This window comes from Micrasema longulum, unplaced genomic scaffold, assembly GCF_059751315.1.
Source record: "Micrasema longulum isolate JH-2025_06_02 unplaced genomic scaffold, ASM5975131v1 h1tg001269l, whole genome shotgun sequence".
NCBI classification, from domain to species: domain Eukaryota; kingdom Metazoa; phylum Arthropoda; class Insecta; order Trichoptera; family Brachycentridae; genus Micrasema; species Micrasema longulum.
This window is the reverse complement of record NW_028278456.1, coordinates 148666-173004: the sequence shown is the minus strand read 5'-3', so window position 1 is coordinate 173004 and position 24339 is coordinate 148666. Positions and strand designations below refer to the sequence as shown.

The 24339-nt window shown below is 31.5% G+C and overlaps 1 protein-coding gene across 1 annotated transcript in view; it reads left to right on the top strand.

Annotated features, from left to right (window-relative positions):
• Positions 1 to 23244, top strand: part of LOC148276129 (uncharacterized) — a 39471-nt gene extending 16227 nt beyond the window's left edge. The window contains exon 2 of the mRNA XM_088234724.1: positions 9107 to 23244. Coding sequence (XP_088090850.1) covers positions 9107 to 10099 — 993 coding nt within the window. The 3' untranslated portion in view covers positions 10100 to 23244. The remainder of the gene's footprint in view (positions 1 to 9106) is intronic.
• Positions 23245 to 24339: the final 1095 nt, after the last annotated feature.

The following is a 24339-nucleotide window of genomic DNA, read 5'->3' as shown; positions in this document are numbered from 1 at the left end:
TATTCACCGTTCTGCCTATGTTTAAATATCCAAACATCTTTAACTCTTCCATCTGTTGACTTTTATGATGTAAAAGAGATAAAACCTTAATCAAGTGCTGGGCAATGCCTGAAAACAATTTTTCATTTTTTGTATCTTTTCTTTTACCAGTTTGTTGAGTCATCAATGTTTTAAGTATGTCCAAATGTTTACAGACAGGCCAGTTTGCAAACATTTGGACATACTCAAAACATTGTTGTAACATGGCCACTTAAAACGTTTTATGTCTACATAATTATTAGAAAAATTACTCGTTTCACAATTCAAAGGAACGTAGGAGTTTTATTATTTTTTACAATCCAATGACTAATTTATTCATTCTCCCGCCTCACTTTCAAAGTTTAAAAAACTCTTTAAAAAAAATATCGTCTCGATTAAAAATCGGCACAACTTTTATTTTTATTATTACAATTTATATAACTGGACCATATTGTAATTTAAAAAATATATTTTTTACTTTGTTGTTTAAACTTTATTTTGTTTAATTTGCGTTCTTTAACATACACATATTTGAAAAATACAAAAAAAAAACGTTTTAAGAATAACGTCGAACGGAAAATAAATTATTGATTCCAATGACTTATTCGACAAATTAAAAACCCGATAGGTGGTTTTGTTTAGCGAAACCTGTGACACAGTTTTTTTACTGTGAGGCCTATCACGAGTTCGTAAGTACCTATACAAATTATTTTATTTATTTTATTAACATAAACGACAAATCTGCCTTATTCAAAAATTTATAATACTAACATATTTGGCTTAATATTTTTTTTTTGAAAACGTAAATTTCCTTTTACCCAAGATTTATAAAAAAAAATTAAACCAAAAAATTATTCAAGATTTATATTTTAAAAAAATAACCAAAAAAATAAACAACACATTCAGTAGAAAGTTTACACAATTCAAGAATAAATGTAAAAAACAAATTAAATAATAAATTATTTTAAAGTAATAGAACAAGAAAATCATAAGTACTGTTTCATACAGCTGGGCAAAGTGAACAAAAAATTGTTTATGTTATGAAATGCATAAATAAATTAATATAATTATATAATATGTACGTATTACAAATTGTCAATAAGCCATTGACTATCTGGTGCTGTTTTCACTAGCTGAACTTATTAAAAATGACATTATTTATTTATTCGTCATTAAGTTACTACTATCAAAAATGTATATAATTTAATAATGTTTTTTTTTAAATAAAAAAGTTTCCGATTCATAGCGTTGAGAAACATAGATCCCTTAATCAAAACTACCTGCAAATTATATTCAATCGAGGACGATACATTAGGCAACCGGGTGTCTAACTGGCTAGTTAATGTTTCGTTAGGAAAATAATGCCCTCAGCATAATGGTTCGCCTTCTCCGTGCAATATTTAATTCATGTCATTTTAGCCGAACATCCCATTGCCAGTATAATTCCATAGACATGCCATTATCGAACGGACCTTTGTATTATATTGTCAACCGGCATGAAAGGTTTTTATGTAAGATCGGATTCAGAGTATGAAGGCGATTTCCTGCGCAAATGTACGCTCGTATTGTTTCTGGCGAAATGAGATTACTGCTGAGTGACGCAATGCAAGTATTACAATATGCAGGGAAATGGGCAGTTGCATTGGACATTGTATCTAACGATAATTTCGATTGACAAAAATATCAAGCAGTCCTTGTTTTTGTTGGTTTATGGTTTATTAGCCTCTCGATGCCAATTTTTTGCCCTATCGAGTAACTCGCGGAGCGATAAAAATAGTTATTCAATTTTGTCTACACCAGTTTCGACTTTTTATTCGGATACGATTTAATTGAAATAAAAATTCAATTAACTTTTAACTTCTCAAAATATATTCTTAAATTATCTGCTGTGTTTTTAAAACGTTTGCAAAATAAAAGGTAAGAATAATTTTCATTTCACGTGTAAAACTAATCAATTCTAGAACAAATGTATTATAAATGGTATTAAAGCTGTATTGATGCCAACAAATTATCGTTTGCTGTCTGTCTAACTATTGAATAAATCGGTATCCTTTGCTTACTTGGTGAGATTCATCTGACTGCATTAGTTCTTAGTTTTAATAGATATTTTTATCTTAATGTAAATTGGGGGGTAAATTCCAGTCTTTGTCTACAAACATTTGGACAAACGCAAATTATTATTAATTGAACTAAGCGGTCCAAGAAGAAGCTTAAAAATTGAAAAATAGTTTCAGGCATTGCCTAGTAGGTAAAATAATTTAGTCAAATGAATACCAATATCACTACAGTTTTCGATTTTTTTATAATCTTTTTTTAATGACAGCTATTTAATTTCACAAAAGTCAGCAAATAAAAGAACTGCAGTAAAATGGATGTTCAAACATAGTCAAAATGTAAATGTTACACAGCGTGTAAAATGGCAATTTCAATCAGTCTGTAATAAGCCCTGTAAATGCTTATACTTTATTTTAATGAATTTTACTTCATTTTTAAGTGAAATAAGTAAAAATATATTGGTAAAATGAGCGTGAGAAAGACAATAAAAAAAATATCATATATAGTTTGTTTGTAATAATTGTTGAAGATGATTCCAAGCGAAAATATGAAACTAATTATTCATGGATGGCGCTTTTATTATTTTTTAATGAAAATTACGTTTATTTTCAATGGAAATTTTACAAAACTGATAAATATGAAAAAGATTTTTTGTTTTGTACACCATTTTATTAAAAGGACGTAAATAAAATTGTTATGATATTTGTTACAATCAATATAGTGTAAAGTTTCCGCAAACTAAGCTTCGTAAAATTTCAATTTAAAATAAACGTAAAAATGGCATTTTCAAATAAAAAATAATAAAAGCGCTAAATATGAATAATAAGTTACATATTTTCGTTTAGGAACACCTTAATCAATAATATAATACGAGCATGAAAAACATACTTCATATTTCATTTCAAACTTTATTTATACACATATCAATAAACAACAGCAATAACAAAGCACTTATACAAAAAAAAAATAGAAAACTGATGATGCATTTCCGTAACCACTGCAAAAAGTTATATTTTCTGAATGAATTCGTGTTTGATTTTATCATCACAGTTATAATGACTTTCAAAGTTCATAAATATGCATTGACGACCACTTGCAACTATTGAAAACCACCTGGAAGTATCCTTATCGTTTTCGGTAAGGGCTGGTCTGAAAGTCACAAAAAAGTCAATAAGATATTGTTTTAAATTGAATATTACAACCAGAATTATATTCTTTTTTTCAAAAAAAGATAATACAATTCTATGAAAAAGGATTTCATCTAAAGTGTTTCAATTTTTTTTTAGAGTATTATACCAAAGGCATAATTTTAAGTAGAAATAAAGGAAAATGTCACAAAAATGTATGTGAATTAAAATGCTTGTATTTCTTCTCAAAAACAAAATACAACATTTGGCCGCAGTCACTTTTATGGTAAATTTATTTTCATCAAATTATTACAAATTTTTTTGTTCAATACTTAGTCTTTATTAAGATCCCAGATACCTTAGTTTAGTCTAAATTTGAAATAGCGTAATCTGCCTGTCTAAAAGCAGTAAATGTTAGTAACATAAAACTTTTAAGTATATTTTTTTATTAAAATACCTTTAAAAATTATTTTTTTTATTTCATTTATTTGTTTTAATTTTTTATTATTACGCGATTGAAAAAAAACATTCGTTTTAAAATGGAAACATCGCATGATTTCCTCATTTCGCGTTCGTTTTACCAGACTACAGCCTTAACCAGAAATACTGCAAGCGCGGGTAAAATCGCTTTTGCGTTCCTCGCAATATTCATCAGAAATTCTTTGAAAGCATGTTTAAAGGAGATGCGATAATTGCACTGAGTGGAAATAGGCTTTGAGTAATTTAGATTGCGCGTGTTTGCGAATTGTGTATTTAGTATTTACACAACACGTTTATTTGAGTATAGTACGACGCGTTAACGCCTGTTTTAATTGTAGACTGTGTAATCTATGTTGTAGAGTAATTTGTTTATTCACATTAGCAACATTCTCGTTACTTGTACTAAGTATATAACTCGCTCTCTTGGCACTTAAAATCTTAACTATTCTAGAGAACAAACAAACATGCATTAAACGAACAAACATGAAGAAGCACCAATGTATCTTCTAACATGCGGTTTTATCCATATCTCGTCGGAAAGTTTGACGAAACAAACGTAAGTTTGATGTTTCTAAGTGTTCGGTCACGTCCTTCACTAGGGCCCAAAAAACTATATTTTTTCTCTACAAAATTAATGACCAAAATCCGATATGAAAATTGAATGTTAAGGATCTGGGCGTTAGATTTGTGACTACCCTGACATTTCATGAACACATAGAGACAATCAGTGGTAATGCATTGAAGATATTAGGATTTGTTCTGCGTACAGCTAGGGTTTTAAAAAAAACCCGCGTACTGAGAACTCTTTACAACTCCTCGGTGCAAAATAGACTCGAAAGTGGCACGATGATTTGAGGGCCACATGAAATGAAGTACTCTCTTATGATAGAGAAAATCCAAACGAAGTTTCTGATATATCTCTACATGAGAGAGTGCGGGTATTATCTTTGGCTTTATTCGACCGAGTTTTTCCAGGGTATGCTTGGCTACAACAGTTCAGAGACTAGAAGAAATGTGTATATGACCACACATTTTTATCGATTATTGCGCGGTTTGATCGATAGTTCTGAGATTATGATGAGCATTGGTTTGTTTGTTCTTGATAATTACCTAAGACAGCGTCAGCATAGATTGTTTCATAGTCTGATATACAGGACCAATCTGCCGATGGTTAGGCCTGTTGGAAGGGCTACCGCTATGCTGAACAACATCGCTCTGGATGTTGATCTGTTCCATGTATTCGAAGGTGTTTTCCGGAGCACGATTCTTCTACTAATTGATAAGGGTCTCATTATGTATTTTTGTCTTTTTATAATATGTACATATTATTTTTTTTAGTTTGTTATGCATGTATTATTTTAAATAAATGTATTAAATTTAAAAAAAATAGCATTTTTTGTTAGAAAAATTCAATGAAAAATATTGCTTTACGTTAGGTTAACCCTCATGTTATTATGTTACATGATTCTACATTGAATACAAGACTTAATATAATATCTCAAGTAGTTCATTTTTACGTATGTACGTAAATGTTACATTTTTGTTTTTCAATAACTGTACTTCAAAATACCTCGTATTTTATTTAATATACCACGACGTAACAGCACTGTCTCCAGAAATTAACCTCCCTTCTAAACGGCTGATCTTGTATGAGTTTCTTTGATTTTCTATTCATAAAGCAAATGCGGAGAAGTTCCTTTCCTAATATTACTGAGATAAATATATCCAGAAAACAAAATGCCCTTTTAAAATATAAACCTTGTAATTTTGAAAGCAAGGTCAATAACACTAAAAGTCCTATGTTATAAAAAAAAACTTATCCTAACATGAATTACAATATTTACTTACTTTGAATATAACATTTTATTTAAATTTTTGTCACTAACTGAAATGTATTGTAACGCTTAAACCTCATTGTTTTAATACAAATAAGATAATTTAAGAATTCAAATAAATACATGTCATTAATATGTCAATAATTTAACAATTTTAAATGATAACTTTTTAAAAATATTAAAATATGTTAAATGTAACTTTTTTTTTGTTAAATTTTTAAACGTTTTAAATGTTAATAAAATACCTTATTTTATTTTAACCACTTTTAATTAAAAATTTGCTACCGTTGATGGTGTTATGTCATTCATTTTCGAGATCAATTTAAAAGGAATTGTGGTTAAAACTAGATTAGAAATTAGACAAATTTTACTAATTTCAGATACAATAATTATTATTTTAATGCAGTTTCACGAAACAATGTAGGGAAATCCAATCTTTATAAATATTAGTTTTTAAAATGTGGTAAAGAATAGACATTTACGAATAAAAATGTTTATTTCTTTTAGATCGTAATTTACTTCTACTTTTGTGCTAAATAAAGTAATATCAAACCAATCTTCCGTTTTTTTTTATAAAATCAAATTCATGAAAACGGTTGTCCGATAATATACTTAATGCAGATTTCAACTAAAATCCGTAAAATTACTTACTAAATACTTACTAATTAAACAAAAAACTGTTTTTGTACACGAAAAATTTATTAAACTCGAACTAATCAGCATGAACCGGGCAAAGTTTCAAACAAAAATTGCGAAAAATAATAAAATGTTTTGAGAAATTTGAGATGAGTAAAATACCAAAATAATATAAAAATTTCTAAATTCCACACAAGTCATGGGCAAAATAGTTTTGTTTTCAAAGGATTAAAAAAAATTTAATAATCTCCCCAATAAAGTAAAAACTACTAAAACCTTTATCTTTATATCTATAATTCTTCTCTGCATTTTCATTTCATTTTTTTTTTGCACCACAACAGGCCAAGAGGCCCAATTACAGTGGTGAATTACATTACAGAACAACCAGGCTTGAGAAAAATCACATTTTTAAATTTTTGTGTTCTCACCGGGAATCGAACCCGGAACCTTCTGTGCGTGAGTCAAGCGTCTTGACCACTACACCACGGAGGCCGCCGTGTGATGTCACTGAACTCCTTCTAAACGGCTTAACCAATTTACGTGCGGTTTTCAGCGAAATATAGATCTTTGCGCTGTGCGTGTTTGTTTTTTCCCTTTTTTGGATCCCAATTAGATTCTTTCCTTACATTCCTTATAATTTCTTCCCATTTATTTATTTTTACTAGATTTTTGGTATTACTAAAATAATATTAATTGACATTCAATTCATTTAAAAAATTGCATTCATAAATAAAGTGCACCCCTGTTGTTGAGAAGAGCCAAATTTGACATTTGTAAAAAGAATTCTAAATTTAAAAATTAATTGTTTTATGTTTTGGAACTCAAACATAAACAAGTAACTAGGTGCCTATTTATCAATGAAAAGTATTTTTTCAAGCTAACAGCAGGCAAGCCAACGTTCGGGCAGGACAACGTCAGTCGGGTCTACTAGTAACTATATAAATTCAAAATAAATTTTAATAAATTTTTGACCCGAGTAAAAAAGACATTATGTTTTAATTAGTATAGGTATATTATTATTTTCTGTTTTTCTTTTTATTTTGTTAATATTTTTTTCTCATTTGTATTTGAAATTATATAACATCAAATTACTAAATAACTATAACAGTGTATGTCACTCTCCGAGCACTAGAGCTAGTCTTTTTTTTTGAAAAGCAACAGTTATAACATTAACTTAACACCTATATAAAAGTAGGTATTAATTAATAATTAGTAATAAAAGTGCAAAACCAATGACAACTGTTGAAAAAACTTTACCTATGAAACAAAAAATCATAAAGTCGTGCAATCGCATATTTGAGAAAGGAAAAAATTATATTTTAAAACTAACATATTTTACCAGTATGTCTGTGGTCTATGCTATATTGCATATTATTATTTTACAAGTATAATACGTTGAATTACATTCCCAGAAGTTACGAAAACTCGATTCGGGACATAAATAATATTTACATCTAAAAAATAACACATATTAAGAACAACAAAGAAACAAAGCAAGTTTAGCACCTTTATAACTAAATATAGTACAAAAATATATACGCCAAAAACCGTTTCTTACACAAAAAAAATATATAAATTAAAAAAATGCACAAAAAAATGTAGTGAATCTACTAAGGGAGATAAGGTCATTAACATCACATGCCATACAGATGATGCAGCTATAGTGATGATGAGAACATATCCATCTCAGTAAGTAAACATCTGGATGCCTAAGAAAGGTCGTATAGTAAAAATGAACACATGATTATTGGAAACATAATTCGGATACACAAAACGTGTGTAAGACCGATCATGGTGTATACAATAGAGGCAAGGATAGATGGAAAGAAAATAAAAAATACGAAAAACCAAGTAGAAAAACTAAATAGAAAAACTAAATAGAATGGTAAAATAACTGCTCAGAACGTCAGAGATGAAAGTATTAAAGGCAATCGCAGGGAAATCTCAAAGAGGCAGAATCCAGAGCCAAAAAGTTATTTGGAATTGCGATACCCAGTGCATAGTAAATAGATTATGGAGTAATAGTGAATACTTACTTATAGCATGTACGAAAATAGAAAAGAGCACCGAGGGTCACTTAAAAAATTATTCATTTTACTAATTTTCAAATTGCGCTTGATTACTTTAGTAATTATAATTACAGTGAAACGTTTTAATCCCACTGTGAGATACATTTGAGTATTTACAAGTCGTGATATTTGTTTTAACAGTAATACTCACTTTTGCAGCCACCATTAATCACTTATATTTGGTTTAATGATTACTTTGGAAATTTTATATGGGAACACTTCCAAATATATCAAGTTGCCAGACGTTAATACTTTTAATGCATGTCAGGACATTGATTAATAATAGTCAATTTAAAATATTTTAATATGTATCTTTAAAATTGATGAAATAACACGATTTAATTACTCTCCAAATTACTTCATTATTAGTATGAACAACGAAACTGGACGTGAATCACGAAGCGCTGTTTTAGTTACATATATTGTGATCTATACGAATACACACCGTTGCCGTCGCGGGATCAGATAAATTTTCATAACATTGACTGATCCTTTGTTGAAAGATACTTTTAAAGCTTAGATAGTTTAATGAGTTTATTCTATTAGTAATTATCTAACTATGACATAAAACATTTAATGAGAAGAACTGCATAATTTGTTTCCAACTGATTTAATAAACCAAAGCAAAATGTGTTTTGTATCTTAAATAATGATATCCACCTTCCAAAAACAGTTCTTTAATCTCCAGCCAATGGATTATAAAAAAATAAATAATAAATCAATAAACCTCAATCAAAATTGTGTAAGACAGTGTAACTTCCAATTTAAGGTGCTGAAGCATAACGAATGAAATAATAAAACGTGTACTTTGCACACTGATAATTATTCCCGTCATTAATCACAATTAGTATAATAGTATTCTAATTCTCGTTTTTATTTGTTTCAGTCGTTTTTTGGACGATCCTACAACAACCTGAGCTCCATTTCCGAGTGCAAGAACAATGGCGAGTGCGTCATCAACAAGAAGAACCGCACCGCGTGCAAGGCCTGCCGCCTGAGGAAGTGTCTCCTGGTGGGGATGTCCAAGAGCGGCTCGCGGTACGGCCGTCGGTCTAACTGGTTCAAGATCCACTGCCTTCTGCAGGAGCAGCAGCAAGCGGCGAGCCAGCTCCGGGGACAGGGTCCTCCTTCCCAGGGAGCGCCGCAGCGAGATATGCTGCTGGAGGAATACCACAAAGGAATGTCGCCGGAGAGCCCGCACAACGAGGAAGACAATAGGAGAAGAGCGATGGCGGCAGCGGACCTCTTCATGCCTCTTCCGTTCCACGGCCTGCCCTTGCCCGGGTTCCCGCCGCCTCTCTTGCCACCTCCGCATCTCCTCTTCCCCGGAGGCTTCCACCCGGCGCTCTATCCTCCGCGAGGACTGCTCAAACCCGCCATTAACAACAACAACCGCTACACCAACAACAACAACAACGAAACAACCGTAGAATCGTTCACCAAAAGATTCTATTTAGACGCTGTATTAAAATCCCAAAGATCTTCCCCCTCCAGTGGGAGCATCAAATCTCCCCACGTAGACAACGAAGAAGAATTGTTGGACCCCGAAGAAATGGAGTCACCTAGACCTGCCGACGAGTTGCCGCGTCCGATACCTTTAACTTTAACCACTCTAAACTTCACGGGTGGCTTGACAGTTTCCCGCAAAGGAACTTCCTCTCCTGTTCAAGAGAACCCGATGGACCTGTCCATGAAGTCGGGAAGCTTCTCCAGCGACGAGAGGAGAGCAACTCCAGACGACGAGGAGGGAGACGGAGATAGTGACGGAAATGATGAATCGCACGATGACACAGGGGCGGAGCTCTTCTCGGCGAGACACGACGTGAAACGATTAAAACTTCACAGAACTGCACCCTTGGACCTGACAACTAAGGTTTGACGGTTAACCCTCGAACCGAGTACAATTCAAAGTTCAAAGACATAAAAAACTGTTTATTTAAGACGTTGTTTTAATTGTATAATAGGTAGGTAATGAATTATGTTGAAATGTGAAAGTTGATATTGAAAGTGCCTGTTTACTCATACAAATTGTTATGTACTAGAACGATAAAAAACTTTGATCCAATAATTAATAACTTTGTCAGACTCGAAATCGCAGCTTACGTCTTCGGCGGGTGTAACTTTTGAACCGTCGGCGTCGTGAAATAGTTAAGACTATTTTTAGTTAGCAACAGTAAATTCATCTCGATATAAATGGTACGTTTTATTTGTAATCTCAACAGCACTATAATTTAATGATAAAAATAATAGTTGAAATCTGTCGAGATGGGAAAATAATATCTCGCATCAAAGTTAGCCATTTTTCACTATATCCCTTGAACCCGCAAGGTCAGGGTAGAGTAAATGACAAGTTGTATCTGATACGTTGTCAGCATTAACACATGCACCTTGTGGATCAGTGCATGTAATGGCTGACCTTAAGGTCTATCGGTATAATCTCTTCTATTCTGTGTATAGTGTCAATATTGATTGTTATCACATTCAAACCATACAAACATTATAGTTCGCGATACACGTCGATGCAAGGAAATATGAATATGCCGCGCAAAACGATTGTCCCATATCAAATTGTGCGCTTTTCAGCTCATATCACGACTGCACAAAAAGACTTTGTAATAATATTAATACAAATATGTACTACACAGCATTTTACACACTGCATTTAAAAATGACAATAACATTTTTTAAAGTCGTATATTATTTTTATGATGTTTGATAAACACAAATGGATAGGTGTACATTTTAATATCAAGGCAGGAAAAAGGGGATACGTCATTTAAAAATCTTTTTATCATATTCTTTATTTGCAATCAAACACGAGAGCTTTGTTATTTTTTTACCACTTAGTTTTTTCTTCAACTACAGAATTCAATCGTAGATAAAAATCATCATCATCATTCCATGTCCGCTCCCCAGTTAGAGCATATGGTATCCACAAAGAGCCTCCATGCATCTCTATCGGCTGCCAATTCCTTTGCGTCCTCTCAAGTCATGTTCTCGTCCCGAAGTTCTGACACTTCATTGAAAAATTTAGGAATTACTAGTTTACACAGTGCAGGTTTGAATTTTTAGTAATCTTGTAAAAGAGCACCTCAATTGATAATGCGAATCATATTGTGAATTATTATCGTAATACAATTCATAATTTTATATGTAAATGAGGACACAAAGAGTACTTAGAGATTTAAATTCTTAATAAATTTATGTGTGGGTAGTTTGTGAAACAAAACAGACATCACAATAAAAATGGCAAATAATTATTTTTACTAGTTTTCGCAGTTTATTAGTACTTAGAGCAAATGTGTGGTAATTTTAAATACTCTACGATTTCGCTAATTTTTAGTAGGTACCATTACAAAATACTTTCAATCATTGGCTAAGTGAACTTTGCACAAAGCGCACTTCTTGCAATGCAATTTCTTGACGTTGCATATTGCCTAAACGTCACCTAATCTTATGCACGGAAGAGTGACTCTAATCGCCTGTAAAACGATTATAATTTTCAAATAACAAAGGTCAAATGTCATGAGAACTCTGGTCTAACCCCTCATTTATAAGAACGTAAACTAAATATGGGTAAAACTTAGCGAGTTATTTGTGCATCAATAGTTAAACCCTCACATAATGCCATTTTAAGTTCGCACAAATATTATGTAGGCAATGTACTATTTTGTACTAAAAAGTAGATACGAAGTACATAAAGAGACTTAACCGAACAATATTCAATTAGCACAAAGATTTGATCTGGGTTAATGGCATTATGACGTTCCTGCTCTTTTCCGAAGTTAAGGATCGTATTACAGCGTGCATCATCAGGATTGATCTTATTTGTGTATGTAACGTCATGTACTTAAGATTTTAATCGTGTCGAAGCCGTTGCTGTTAATTTGAAATCTGTGTCGTTTACAACCTACGCCTTTATGTGGTTTCTTTATAATAAATGCATACCACAACCCTGATAACGGACGCTGTAATGCGATTCAAAATTCCGAAAAAGAGTGTGAACGACTCACAGCATAATAACCCAGAAGAACTCAATGTGCATCTGAACGGCTTTGAAAATCTAAGAAAATGATAATTAAATTCTGTACATAAAGACAACAAACTAAAACATTAGGTTTTTTTCTTGGTTACCGAATACAAATATTAAAATGTCAAAATTTAACACTAAATATTTTGAAAATAGTTATGTTTTATAATATTAGCATTAAAACTTATATAATCAAAATCAAGTCATCGTGTCGAAAGCACTCGTCGAAAATTCTGGTTTTATTTTACAGATAGATCTGTATTTTCCATCAGCCTGGACACAGTATAGTTCTTTAACATACGTAAAATAATTTTGAATTAAATATTGGAGATCGAAAAATCTTTAAAACAATTATTTCGCATCCACACTGACAACTATCGAGTTTAAGCCGCTATTATTTGTTCTTTCTGCGAAGTAATAGCGTTGAAATCTTCAGTATGTCATTTTATATTTTTAAGACAAGTAATACTTTCGCGTAATTAAATCAGAGATGAGTTTGAAATATGGGCCCTAAACAGCTCTTCCAAAGCTTGAGCCTAATGTTTTCTGTTCAGAGGTACGATTAAATAATCAATCACGGGTTTTTCGAAATCAGATAAAAGCGGTAGCGACCTGCTAAGCCTACCTGAATACGCATTCAAACACTACTACCAAAGAGTACCGCGCATTGTTGGGTGTGTTTTTATGTAGCACTATCATTAGAGAGCTGTTTTAACCCTTTGATGGTTAAAAGGATTATATTTGGAGCACGTTCAAATATTTGCAAACAAAATCTTGTTGAAGGGTGTCAGGAAACGCATATAAAGACGACATGATAAAGTTTAATGTTAAAAAATAGAGAAATCGTCTATCGCACTTGCTTAATATGATGTTGAAAAGATTGGTTCTAATAACCTTTATAAAAGTATGCATTATGCATGAAAAAATGTCTGAAAACAAAGCAAACGCGCCTACTCCAAATAAGTATTTTATTTCAAGTTTACTAAGATCAATTATCATCATGGAAATTCGAATAAATCAAAAACAATATAAATAAAAAATAAACGTTTATATTTAGAACCGGAATTTTTGATCGAACGAACTTGAACTCATATACAAAAGTGCGATTATTTTTTTGTTTTTTTTTAAAGTAATTTTTACATAGATATAAATTATTTAAATAACAAAACTAATCAAGAAATACAGTTGAAAGGAATAAAACAAATTTCAGTATTTAGAAAAATGGTTTAGGAAAATATTAAAAAATAAAGCACGCTGTACAAGAGAGAAAAACAAGAAACAGAATAATAATCCAGAGATTAATCAACACGTTTAAATGTAAAGAGTTTATTTGTTTCAGGTCCCGACTAGCTAGGAAATTCCTGTGTTTAGGAAGGACCTTAAAATTGTACCTAAATAAAGAAAAAAATGTTCTAACGTTTAAAAGTAACTTGCCGTTTAAAGGGTTAAAGTGTTAATTTTCTTTATCGTTCTTAAACTGGGTAGAATAACTACATACGATAAATAGCCAATGAAAGATATAACATATTTTAGGGCCTAATAGCTCGGAACATTAAGAACTATGGACAATGTATTTTTTTCACGTTAAACTTGCAAAACTTAAGTCAAATTTGCTTATAACAATATGTTTAGTCTTCGAATCTTTAAAAGTAAATGAAAAACAGTTGAAAATATATATAAATATATAAGGAGAGCGGTTGAGTTCTTTTGACATTTTTCTACTGTTACTACCTAATACTGAAATAATATGAGAAATGAAATATACTATCGTTGGTTTATTATTTTTCATAGCATCCTTTACTTCTTTTTCTCTTACTCACAAGCCTCTAAAAAGTGGCTTAGCGGGTTATTACTTTCCATTTTTTTTTTAAAACATTAATTTATTCCCATCAAATAATGCGAAAGCACTTAAAACTACAATTGAGGGTGATTTCGGTCATTTTTATTATTTAGATGATAGCAACATTTATTAAAAAATGCGTTTTTACACTAGAATATTCCATGGTCCCAGGACTGGCAATTGCAGCGTAAGACTGCTCATCTAACCTGCACGTAACAAAAATGATCAAGATACGCAGCGATTGGTGTAAGGCATTTACTATTCTGCCCATGATAGAGCGTTGGTATTTTTTTTAAACCAACATATTCGTACCAATTATATTTTGGACTTCATACTTTTAAAATCCTCGATAGTGAGAAAAATTAAAAAAAGTAGTAATGGAAGTACCCTGCAACAATTAAAAACAGATTTTTTATCTTATGACCTTAATGATTCCATGAAATTACAGACAAAAAGCGCCACTTATAATTATTTGTGTTTTTTACGCACCTTACGCATGCACATTAGGGTGGGCCGACATTTTTTTTTTCTGAATTTCGAAATGAAAGTGGTCTAAAAAGTTGCCTATTGGATTACTTAGAATGCAAAAAATATCAAAAAAAATATTCAATACTACTTTTGGCCCTCAACCAGAGCTTGAAGTTTTCGAAAAGGTCGATTTTTTGGAGTAAACCGGCTGTCATTTCGTATTTAAGTAAGAAAATCAGTCTAATTAAATGTTATAATGTGCATTACATCTTATTAAATAAGCATCTAAGGGCGTGAGTTGCATTTTGTTTTGCAATAAATGGGTAGCATTGTTTTAATATGCCATTGTTTTTGTCAATATTAGCCAGGCGCTCGACGGAATTAGTTCCGTGGAGTGTAAACTTTTTCCATTTCGGTAGTTTTAAAGCGCGCTCGAATTTGTAATGTGATTAAGTTATTTCTTTACTAACACAAAATAATTTTATCAATATAGATAATTAACAAAATGTTCAGACAGTGATAAACTTCAAACCTCGGCTGAGGGCCAAAAGTAGTGTGGAATATTTTTTTAAATAATTTTTACGTTTAATGTGATTCAAAATGCAACTTCTTAGACCCCTTTCACTTTGATGTCTTAAAAAATAAAAAACCTCATACATCATCGGCCTACTCTAATGCACATACATAAGTGGTGTATTTATGGTTATTTTATATGATTTATCAACGGATAATTTTGAATCAAAACAAATGTTTTTCCATAGTATTTTTATATTTTATCTTTATTTACAAATACAAAAAGTCATTTTTTATTTGTAAAGAACGAGAAAAATATTAAAAAATTATTTGGAACTAATAAAAAAAATAATTACATTATTTTTGTTTCATTGATTGTTCGGTTTATTGATTAAAACATTCTAATTATATTATGTTTTGGTGTAGCAATGGGGTCATTTAATACTTGGGAATTCCATAATATTTCTCTAAAAATGTATGAGATTCTATTTGTGATTACATTGTTCCTAATTTAACACAATAGACATGGTACAATCGCATTGCATATTATTATTGAAACCAACTAAATTATTACATGATTGAACAAATAGCCGTAAGTAAATGAATTGATTTATCAATCGCACGTTTCAGTATTCAGGTAAAGTTAAGCTCGATTTTAATGAAGAATGATTAACGATATCTGAGATTCAAGGTTTGTTACTTGTATTCAACGATTTCGTTAAGTAAAAACGATTCAATAATTAGTTTATGAACCAGCATGAATTATAATTAATTCAGTTTTAATACCAAATTATTAATCATTTTAGTCGTAGAAATAAAAGTTCGAAATCAAACTTAATATTAGCTTCAAATTTAAAAAATAATTTCAACGTTTATTATATTACAAAAATAATCATACAATAATTACAGTTGCATTGAATTTATGATTTGATTCATATAATCTATAGCAAGGTGAAAATATAAAATACATGTGTAATGAAGCTCGGGATGGCGTTCATACCAACGGGCTATTTAGAGCTGCTTATGGTTAATTACTAGAAAAACGCTCCAAGTAACACTTTAATTAGAGGCATGTGTAAAATGGAGAAATCCTGCGATGGAGCTGATCCAGACGAAGATACTGGATGGACATGATGAGCAGTTATAGACTTGGGTACACTGGGGCCAATGAAATCCCTTCCGAACAACATCCGCCTGGAAGACCACTTATGGATTAGAAGGATAGTTGGACATCATCATCTCAGGAGTACAATTAGTTTTTTGTAACATAGGTCTTAGGATCTAATAAAAATGAAAAAGAAGAAGATTTATCTGAACACTATTTTTTTATTTGTTTGTTGATTGCTATCAGAATTGCCATGATTGTCCGTTCATCTATTGAGTAAAACCATAAACAAAATATGTAGAAACAGAATTATTGCATGCTTTCGTTCATTACGGCTGATCTCTTGCAAAACAAATTGTATATAAACACCAGAGAAGAAAGTATTTGAGATGATTATTTGAAATCTTTAGCGAATGGCTCAATCAAGTCAATCTTCGTCTCGTTAATAGACATTTGCGTTTAAGCGCAAGCCATTTCTCTATACCGTACCGGAATGTACGTCGTTAATTATGGAAACGTTTAATTTAAACTATAAATATTTGACAGCCATATTCGTCGGTTCTGAATCCCACGTTACCGTTATTGAGAACTAGATATCAAACATCGCGGCAGATTCAATATTTTTTGTCGTCGTGAATTGCAACAGGAATCAATAACGTTTGTAATTAAAAACTGTGTTGGCTAATTTGTACGAGAGATACGTGAGAAGCCGGAACTCCATGTAGTTTTTGTTTCGAGTTGATTAACATAGATCAATAATAAGCGATATATTAATTGAATAAACAACCGACACATCTGCATACGAATATGTAAATTACGAACCATCGTATAACCACTGACTACTCTTACAGTGTTGAACAGCACACTTCAGCAACATTCAATTACCCCTCGACACTGTGTCTGTATATATTATGCTCCCACAGAAGGTTCAAATTACACGAGAAATTTAAATACACGTAATAAGCTCGGTTACTCTGAATCGATTTCGGTTCTGTCCTCCGATATAAACTGTATTCAGAACCGCATTATGACTAAAACAATTCAACTTTTATTTCCTTGTCCTCGTATTAAATGACCCCGCCAACAGCCCGCCATTTTGCTTTAAACGCATGATCGCGGTTTGTACAATTTAGATTACCGAAAAGATTATACATATTTCTACTAACCGTTGATCCCACGGTGGACGCCCGTCGCGTTTTATGTCATTCTTTCATTCCGCGTATAATTTTTGCTAATCAGATCTTCGATGATATCGCCCGCTCCTTCGGCCGCCATATCGCTCGCTCTTAAACCACTCGGAGCCCTTGAGAAATTGTCGGCTTATTAAATTGGAATCTTCTTCCAGGGCTTTGGGCACCTCAATTGACTATACAGGTACCGCACAAAGCACTCCGGCAGAACCGGCTGGGATTCGTTATTCGGGTGTTGAGTTATGGTCCAGTTTTGGAATAAGGAGCACACATCGCGAGAAATCATTCTCATCGCCTGTGATAAACGATAGCGATCATTTTGCTCGACATTTGGCCGTCCAATGAAATGCTTAGCACGAATTGGTAATTATACTCGAAGTGTATCGAGTTATTAATATTGGATTTGTTTTTCTACGAAATGTTTCGCTAACAAGAGATGCGCGCATCGAAATATTTGAAATACCGCACACGTACGAGTATGCAATGTATAGATAAGGCGTATTGGTCGATCTCAATATTTTAGTGACTAGGCAGTTTTCTCGCGTCCAATAATATTTAATTAATGAAATCCGAGACTCGAAGCGGCAATCGGTGCAATGGGATTTTTTGCTCGAGATAATCAATAATAAATAGTACGCTCATTACCGCGCGTCTTTAGCAACACCTACGCTTTAAGACTATTATTTACCTGTTAACGAGGTAATTGTTCTGGGCAGCCTTGCATCGGCTATTCAAATTGGAGTGGTCCATATTGAAAGCGGTAGTTGAGATCTCGCCTTAATTTTGGTAGCATTATTTGTGTAACTCTGGCGGGTATTCTTCGCGCCGAATACAGATTGAATTCCGAGAGGTAATTGGTCAGTCAAAATTTGTTCAGTCACTGTCCGTGATGGGTCTGATCCCCTTAACAAGTGACATGCTCTAGCTACACACACATACACGAATACACACACACACGAAATGTGACGTGGCGACTGTGGTCGTGAGCTTTGAGGGTGTTGTGTAAAATGTCCAAATTACAGCGCGTGTCCCTTGTTTTAATGAATCGCATTGACATTGAAATTCGTGGAGATGCGAGTATGTTTGGGTGTTTAACGTTTTTTGGCAGCACGGTTTCATTTAATTTAATTGCATCGGTACCCCGTTGATTGGCAATAGTTTATCACATATGTGTTAGGCTACAGCGGTCAATTATACCGAGCTCGCGTAAAATATATTCATGTTTCGAATCATTTTACAGGTAAAAAACATACATTATTGAAATACTTTTGTCTATTTTTATGGAAATATAACCATAAAACTTTATTTAAAATAGGCCAAGTTATCAAAAAGTCTAGTGTAATTTTATTCAACGCGATATGTGAAATTTTACTCAGATTTTCCAATCATTCTAAATAGTGAATTTAAATTTTTAAAAAGTAATAAAATGAACGGCTAATAATAGGTAATTTTATAAGCGCACATCAAATTCACTGACGTAAAAATGTTTATGTAGGTAATTTCTTTACACCGTGACTGATTATTACGCTTCTAATTAGACACCAAAATAAGGCATAAAAAATATTCGCTAATAAATTCAAATGCTAATTTAAAACATGGATGTATTTTTATGCTATCATTTTCAATGTTATGTAAGCTTTTATGAAAAACGTTATGTATCATTTTACAAAGGCACTTGATAAAACCTCCATAAATTATTATGGCCAACTGTAGATAAATATAATTCACATGGGAATTCATTCATAATTTCATCGAATCACCACACAAAATCAAAGATTTTTAACATATTTAAACATAGATGAGAAACATTTTTAGAGAAGGAAGTAATGCATTTACAGGGCATATGACCTATCATTGGGTGATTACACATTGTGTAACATTCATCATTTGGCTTATGTTAAAACATCAATATTTCTTCTATTCTTCCATCTGTTGATTTTATGGTCAAAGTTTAATGGCTGAAACCTTTGTTGATGCGGTGACATGTCTACAAAATTTAGAACAAACTTAACATATTGTGAAGATTTTTCATAAAATAACATAAATATTCAATTTGTATAGCCACAACACTTTAGTAAAATGTTTCTTCAAACACGTAAATTTTATCAACATCACATCCTTATCCACACCTGAATCTCAAAATGATGTGATTAGTCTTACGCTTCAAACTTAAATCTACTATAAAAGATCTACTTCTTAAGCATATTTTTTTTGTTTTTTTGCCAAGAATTAAACCTGGTACATCAAAGGGGAAAAGGCCAAAAACAAACATTTTTTGTCTACATTTTTATGAAACAAAAAAAACGTATATGCTTAAGATAAAAATTAAAATAAATCAGCAGTAATTTATTATTTTCGCAAAAGTTAAATAGTTCTTACGATTATAACAGATCAAATTTTTATTTTGTTTTAGTAATTTCTCAATCCAACAACAGAAAATCGTCTTGAACTTCTGTACTAAATTAGTTATCTCTCGGGTATCGTTCGGATCACGCAACGCCAACATAATAGTTTTAACTGAAGAAAATTGAAAGCATCAGATGGGTAAACCCAGAGAAAACGAAAAAACGGAGATCAAAACTTTCTCGCAACATCGCTCAGCAGACGCTGTAGAATATTTTTTGCTTCATAAATCATATAGCGCCTTGAAGATTATTCCCATTTTCAGTCAGACGAGACCTGATGAGATAAACTCTGATATCTTCATATAGCATGGAGTTGTTGATTGCTTCAAGCACGTGAGGCTCACAACAATGAAGTTACAAATTGTAAAGTGGTCATTAAAAATCACGATCAGCTTATGTACAATATGAATCTAAAGTTTAAGAGCTTATAACGCGTATTAGTGTATCAACCAACAGGTGCTTTATTTAGTACAGCATCTATGGATATGAGCTTATCCTACTGCTCGAATTTATATTTTAACCTTTCAAATTTGAATTTATTCCTGTGAATATTCAAAAAAGCTTGCATTATGTATGAACTAAAAGTATTAGTTTTTAAAAAGGGTTTTATATTTTTCTAAATATTTTGTAATTTAAAAATTATTAAGCGTAATGTTAAATGTCGTAAACGGATTCATCGACAAAGTTCATGTACCACATACATCTATGTTTTTTTAGTCAAATTTTTATAAAACATGTATTTAAAACTTAGCTTTTAACATCATTTGCGAGGACGACAGGAATTACCTCACATCGTAAACAAATTAGCTAGAAACCTACTGTCAACTAAAATCGTTTTTTTCTGTGTAAAACCGACTACTAACACAAGCAAAAAAATAGAGACATATATAAAGATACCCGTATTTGTTTTTTAACTCACCGCCTATTTATTTAGGTAGGTACGGGAACACACGGCCTGAAAGTGTTAAAAGTAAGTACCGAAAAAAATAGCATTTTTATCAATTCAATTAATTACCGTTATTGTTTGGTATGAAAAAGTATTTCAAATTTGTTGAATACTGCTTCAGAAAAGATTTTTTTCACATTGTTTATTTTACAAGATAAAATACTATTTACTTACATTAATATAGCTTAAGCAAACTAAAGGCCAAAGGTTCGTGCAAAGAGCACTCACCATCGTTTACCAATATAATTTCATAATAATAAAGTCATCTTGTGACCCCTGCAAAGGTCTGAACCGCAGGATTGTTAGTCTTGTGGGGTCAAAACTAACAACAATAGACCCCAATTACCTCCCATAAAATTTTAACCGGCCTAAGAAAGGTTCCCAAGCTTTTCCCTTCATTGTGTTAAATATTTTGCGACGGAAACATTATGCAATCCTACCCTCAATCTAAATTATGAAATCACCGTTATAAATATTTAAAATATACGAATCTGCAGTATAAACCGATAAATAATAATACGCGGGAATATTCCTACAAAAACTTACAGCCTCTTCTCCATATGATCGATTTCATCCTTCATTTTAATTACTTGTATAGCAAATTCATAACGCCTTTTTTTATTATTTGTATAAAAACTTCGTAATTTAATTAAAAGCTCAAATTTTCCATTTTGTTCTGAATTCCAACTAGTTCGTGAATTGTTGCAACGTTAAAATATATGCCGTCATATTAAAAATAATATTTTACATTCATAAACACTAAATAATTTCTTAAAATCAAAATCCTATAGAAGCGGTTATTTTAATTGCCTGAAATAATCAACATAATTCAACGTTTCAAATGATTGAATAAATATAATATTTATTTTAACTTTTTTAAAAGAATTATTTTCAAAATTATTTTAAGTCCGATCTGTTCAATTGTATTTCTTAAAATACTCGTATGTCGGAAATGTTAAAATGTTCCCACAAAAATATAAAAAAGTAAATTATTTTTTATCCTCTTAAATTTGCAATTATCTTAACCCTTGTATATCAGTCATGAGTCGATGGAAAATGTAGGTGTTTAACAAGACTGGGTGGTCTCAATCCAATTAACTTGACCATTTACACCTTTGCAAAACCACATATTATGCAAATGCTAATTCACATAAAATCTTAAAATATAACCACACAATTCTGTTGTTAATCACTTAACACGTGATTATATTTTTAATTTATAATCTTCAATGCGTAGATTGTCTTCAATGACAAACATATATTAATAGACACGTTTTTTCCATATTAGCTACATCGAAGATACAGTAAATATTGCATTGCCCTAAACAATTTGAAAAAAAGAGGTAAGAGAGAAAGCAAATCACGATACATACCCAATTATGCATGTAAGAGAGAAATATACATATTTCCTTATTTCATATTGAATTTACTTCTATGTTACTACCAATGCTAGCTGACAGCTCTCAAAAAATAAAAAGATTAAATATTTTTTTCGTCACACTCGACGGAAAATTTCTGTCTGCGCATCACGTCTGCGCATGGTAAAAGTCCGTTAGAGACTAGTGAGAACGAAGGTACGAAAGGCAATCCATGAATTGCAATCTGATTTTTTTCGCGCTAATAAAGTGTATATTTAATTATACGTAATTGGTTGCCTCTATTTAAACTATACACCGATAAACAAGTAAAACTTTGCAGTCACATGCTATAATCGAAGGATATTTTGAATAAAGCAAATTATTTATTGTCGATGCGAGCTCTTCATATTTTTCTGCATTTTCGTGAGCGAATGAATTTTCATAAGTAATATCTATCAAATGCAAAGCAAAAAAAAAATTTACTAAATCGTTCATCATTAATAAATAATTTAGTATGATTCTATGTAACAAAAAATGCGAATTCTCTACAATGTTTGTATATAGTTATAATAGATTTTAATAGTTATGTTTTATATAAAAACAGTGTGTATTTATTGATATTTTTAATAAATAAAGTGAATTCGAGGCCAGTATAAGATACATTGTAAATTTGTATAATTTTAAAAATTGCAATGAATAATTGTTACTTATGAATTAAGGAAATTGTTGATAGTTATTATGTACGCCTTATTTTAAGTGTAAAAAGTGTTTCTTTTGTTTTCCAAAAATTCAAATATATATTAGGTGTTTTAGAACTTGTCTGCAATAATATTTATTTCTGTGTATTGCATAAATATATATTACGACTTAAATATAAAGTTAAGTAGAAAAAGTGTTCTTTGTAAAGTAATTGATTTTGTGTTTTGTTATATCTGTTTTATTTTTGTAAACTTAGTCAATCGAAGTACGCAAAGTGCATTAAACAATAATTATATTAAGATTCAACAAAGTTGTTCCACAAAGCGACCAGGGACTCGAGGCCAGTATATTAAATTTAAACTAAATAAATATATTTTTATACGTAACTTGTAAAAAATCATTATTAAGATGACACCGCATCGCATACTGATAGATAAAAAAGACGAAATACACGTTTATACAAATAAAAATCTTTTATTGTACTCCTTCTTATCCTATTTTTCCTTACTGATATAAAACCATATTTTTATTTCATTTGATTTATGATAATACTTTACCATGTTTAAAAATTACCATCGTCATAATCAAACCCTTTTTTTATACAAGAAGGTGCACAGGGCACTGCATTGTTAAATCAAATGCACCGTTTCTCGTTCATCTATTACAGAAAGGTAAGGTGATCAGAGTTACGATTCAGGTGGCAGTTCAGGGACAATTAAATACTTCAGTGTGAAACCACATTTTAAAAGAACACGCGGTCTCTCTTTTCTTTATGCAAACGTTTATCGGTATTTTCGTCCTGGATTATGAGACTAGAACAATATTTTTTTTCCGCAAAAGAGATACTTAGCATTGGCGTGTCCCAATAATTGATTTTTTTTGATAAATTGTTTATTATGGGAACTTAAATCATCCAAAAATCCTTTAAAGCGCCCAGTGTTATCTACTGTCTTTGGCTAGACGGTAGGCAAATGTGAAGACTGTTTTTGAAAAACGAAAAACATAATGAAACCATTTTTTTTATTCTATTCTTATTCTCTTATTATTATTATTATCATTTTATTATTATCTTATAATTATATCTCTTATTTTTATTCTCTTTTTGAAAAAAATAACAAAATCTGAGCCCGAAAACCGCTGTCCAAAAAAACTTGACCAAGATACTGGTTAGATTTTACATATAAAACTGTATTTTTCATCCACCGGACACAGACAATTTTTTTATTTTTTTTAAATATCATCATCCCATTTCCGCACCTAATGGTACATGGGGCACTGGTACACCAATCTCAGCGTATCCTAATCATTTTTGTTACATGAAGGTAAGATGATCAGTCTTACGCTTCAGGTGCCAGTCCAGGGACTATGAAATATTCTTGTGTAAAAACACCCTTCTTAAATAATATTTCATGTCAACCATGTCGGAAATCGAGCCCGAGACCTCTTGCATGGTAGACAAATACACTGATCATTACACCACGAGGCCGACTAAATAAATATTCAAAATGGTAATGAAATAAAGCTCTCTAAAAATAATTTTCTTGGCTCTTTTCCTTAAATCCAAC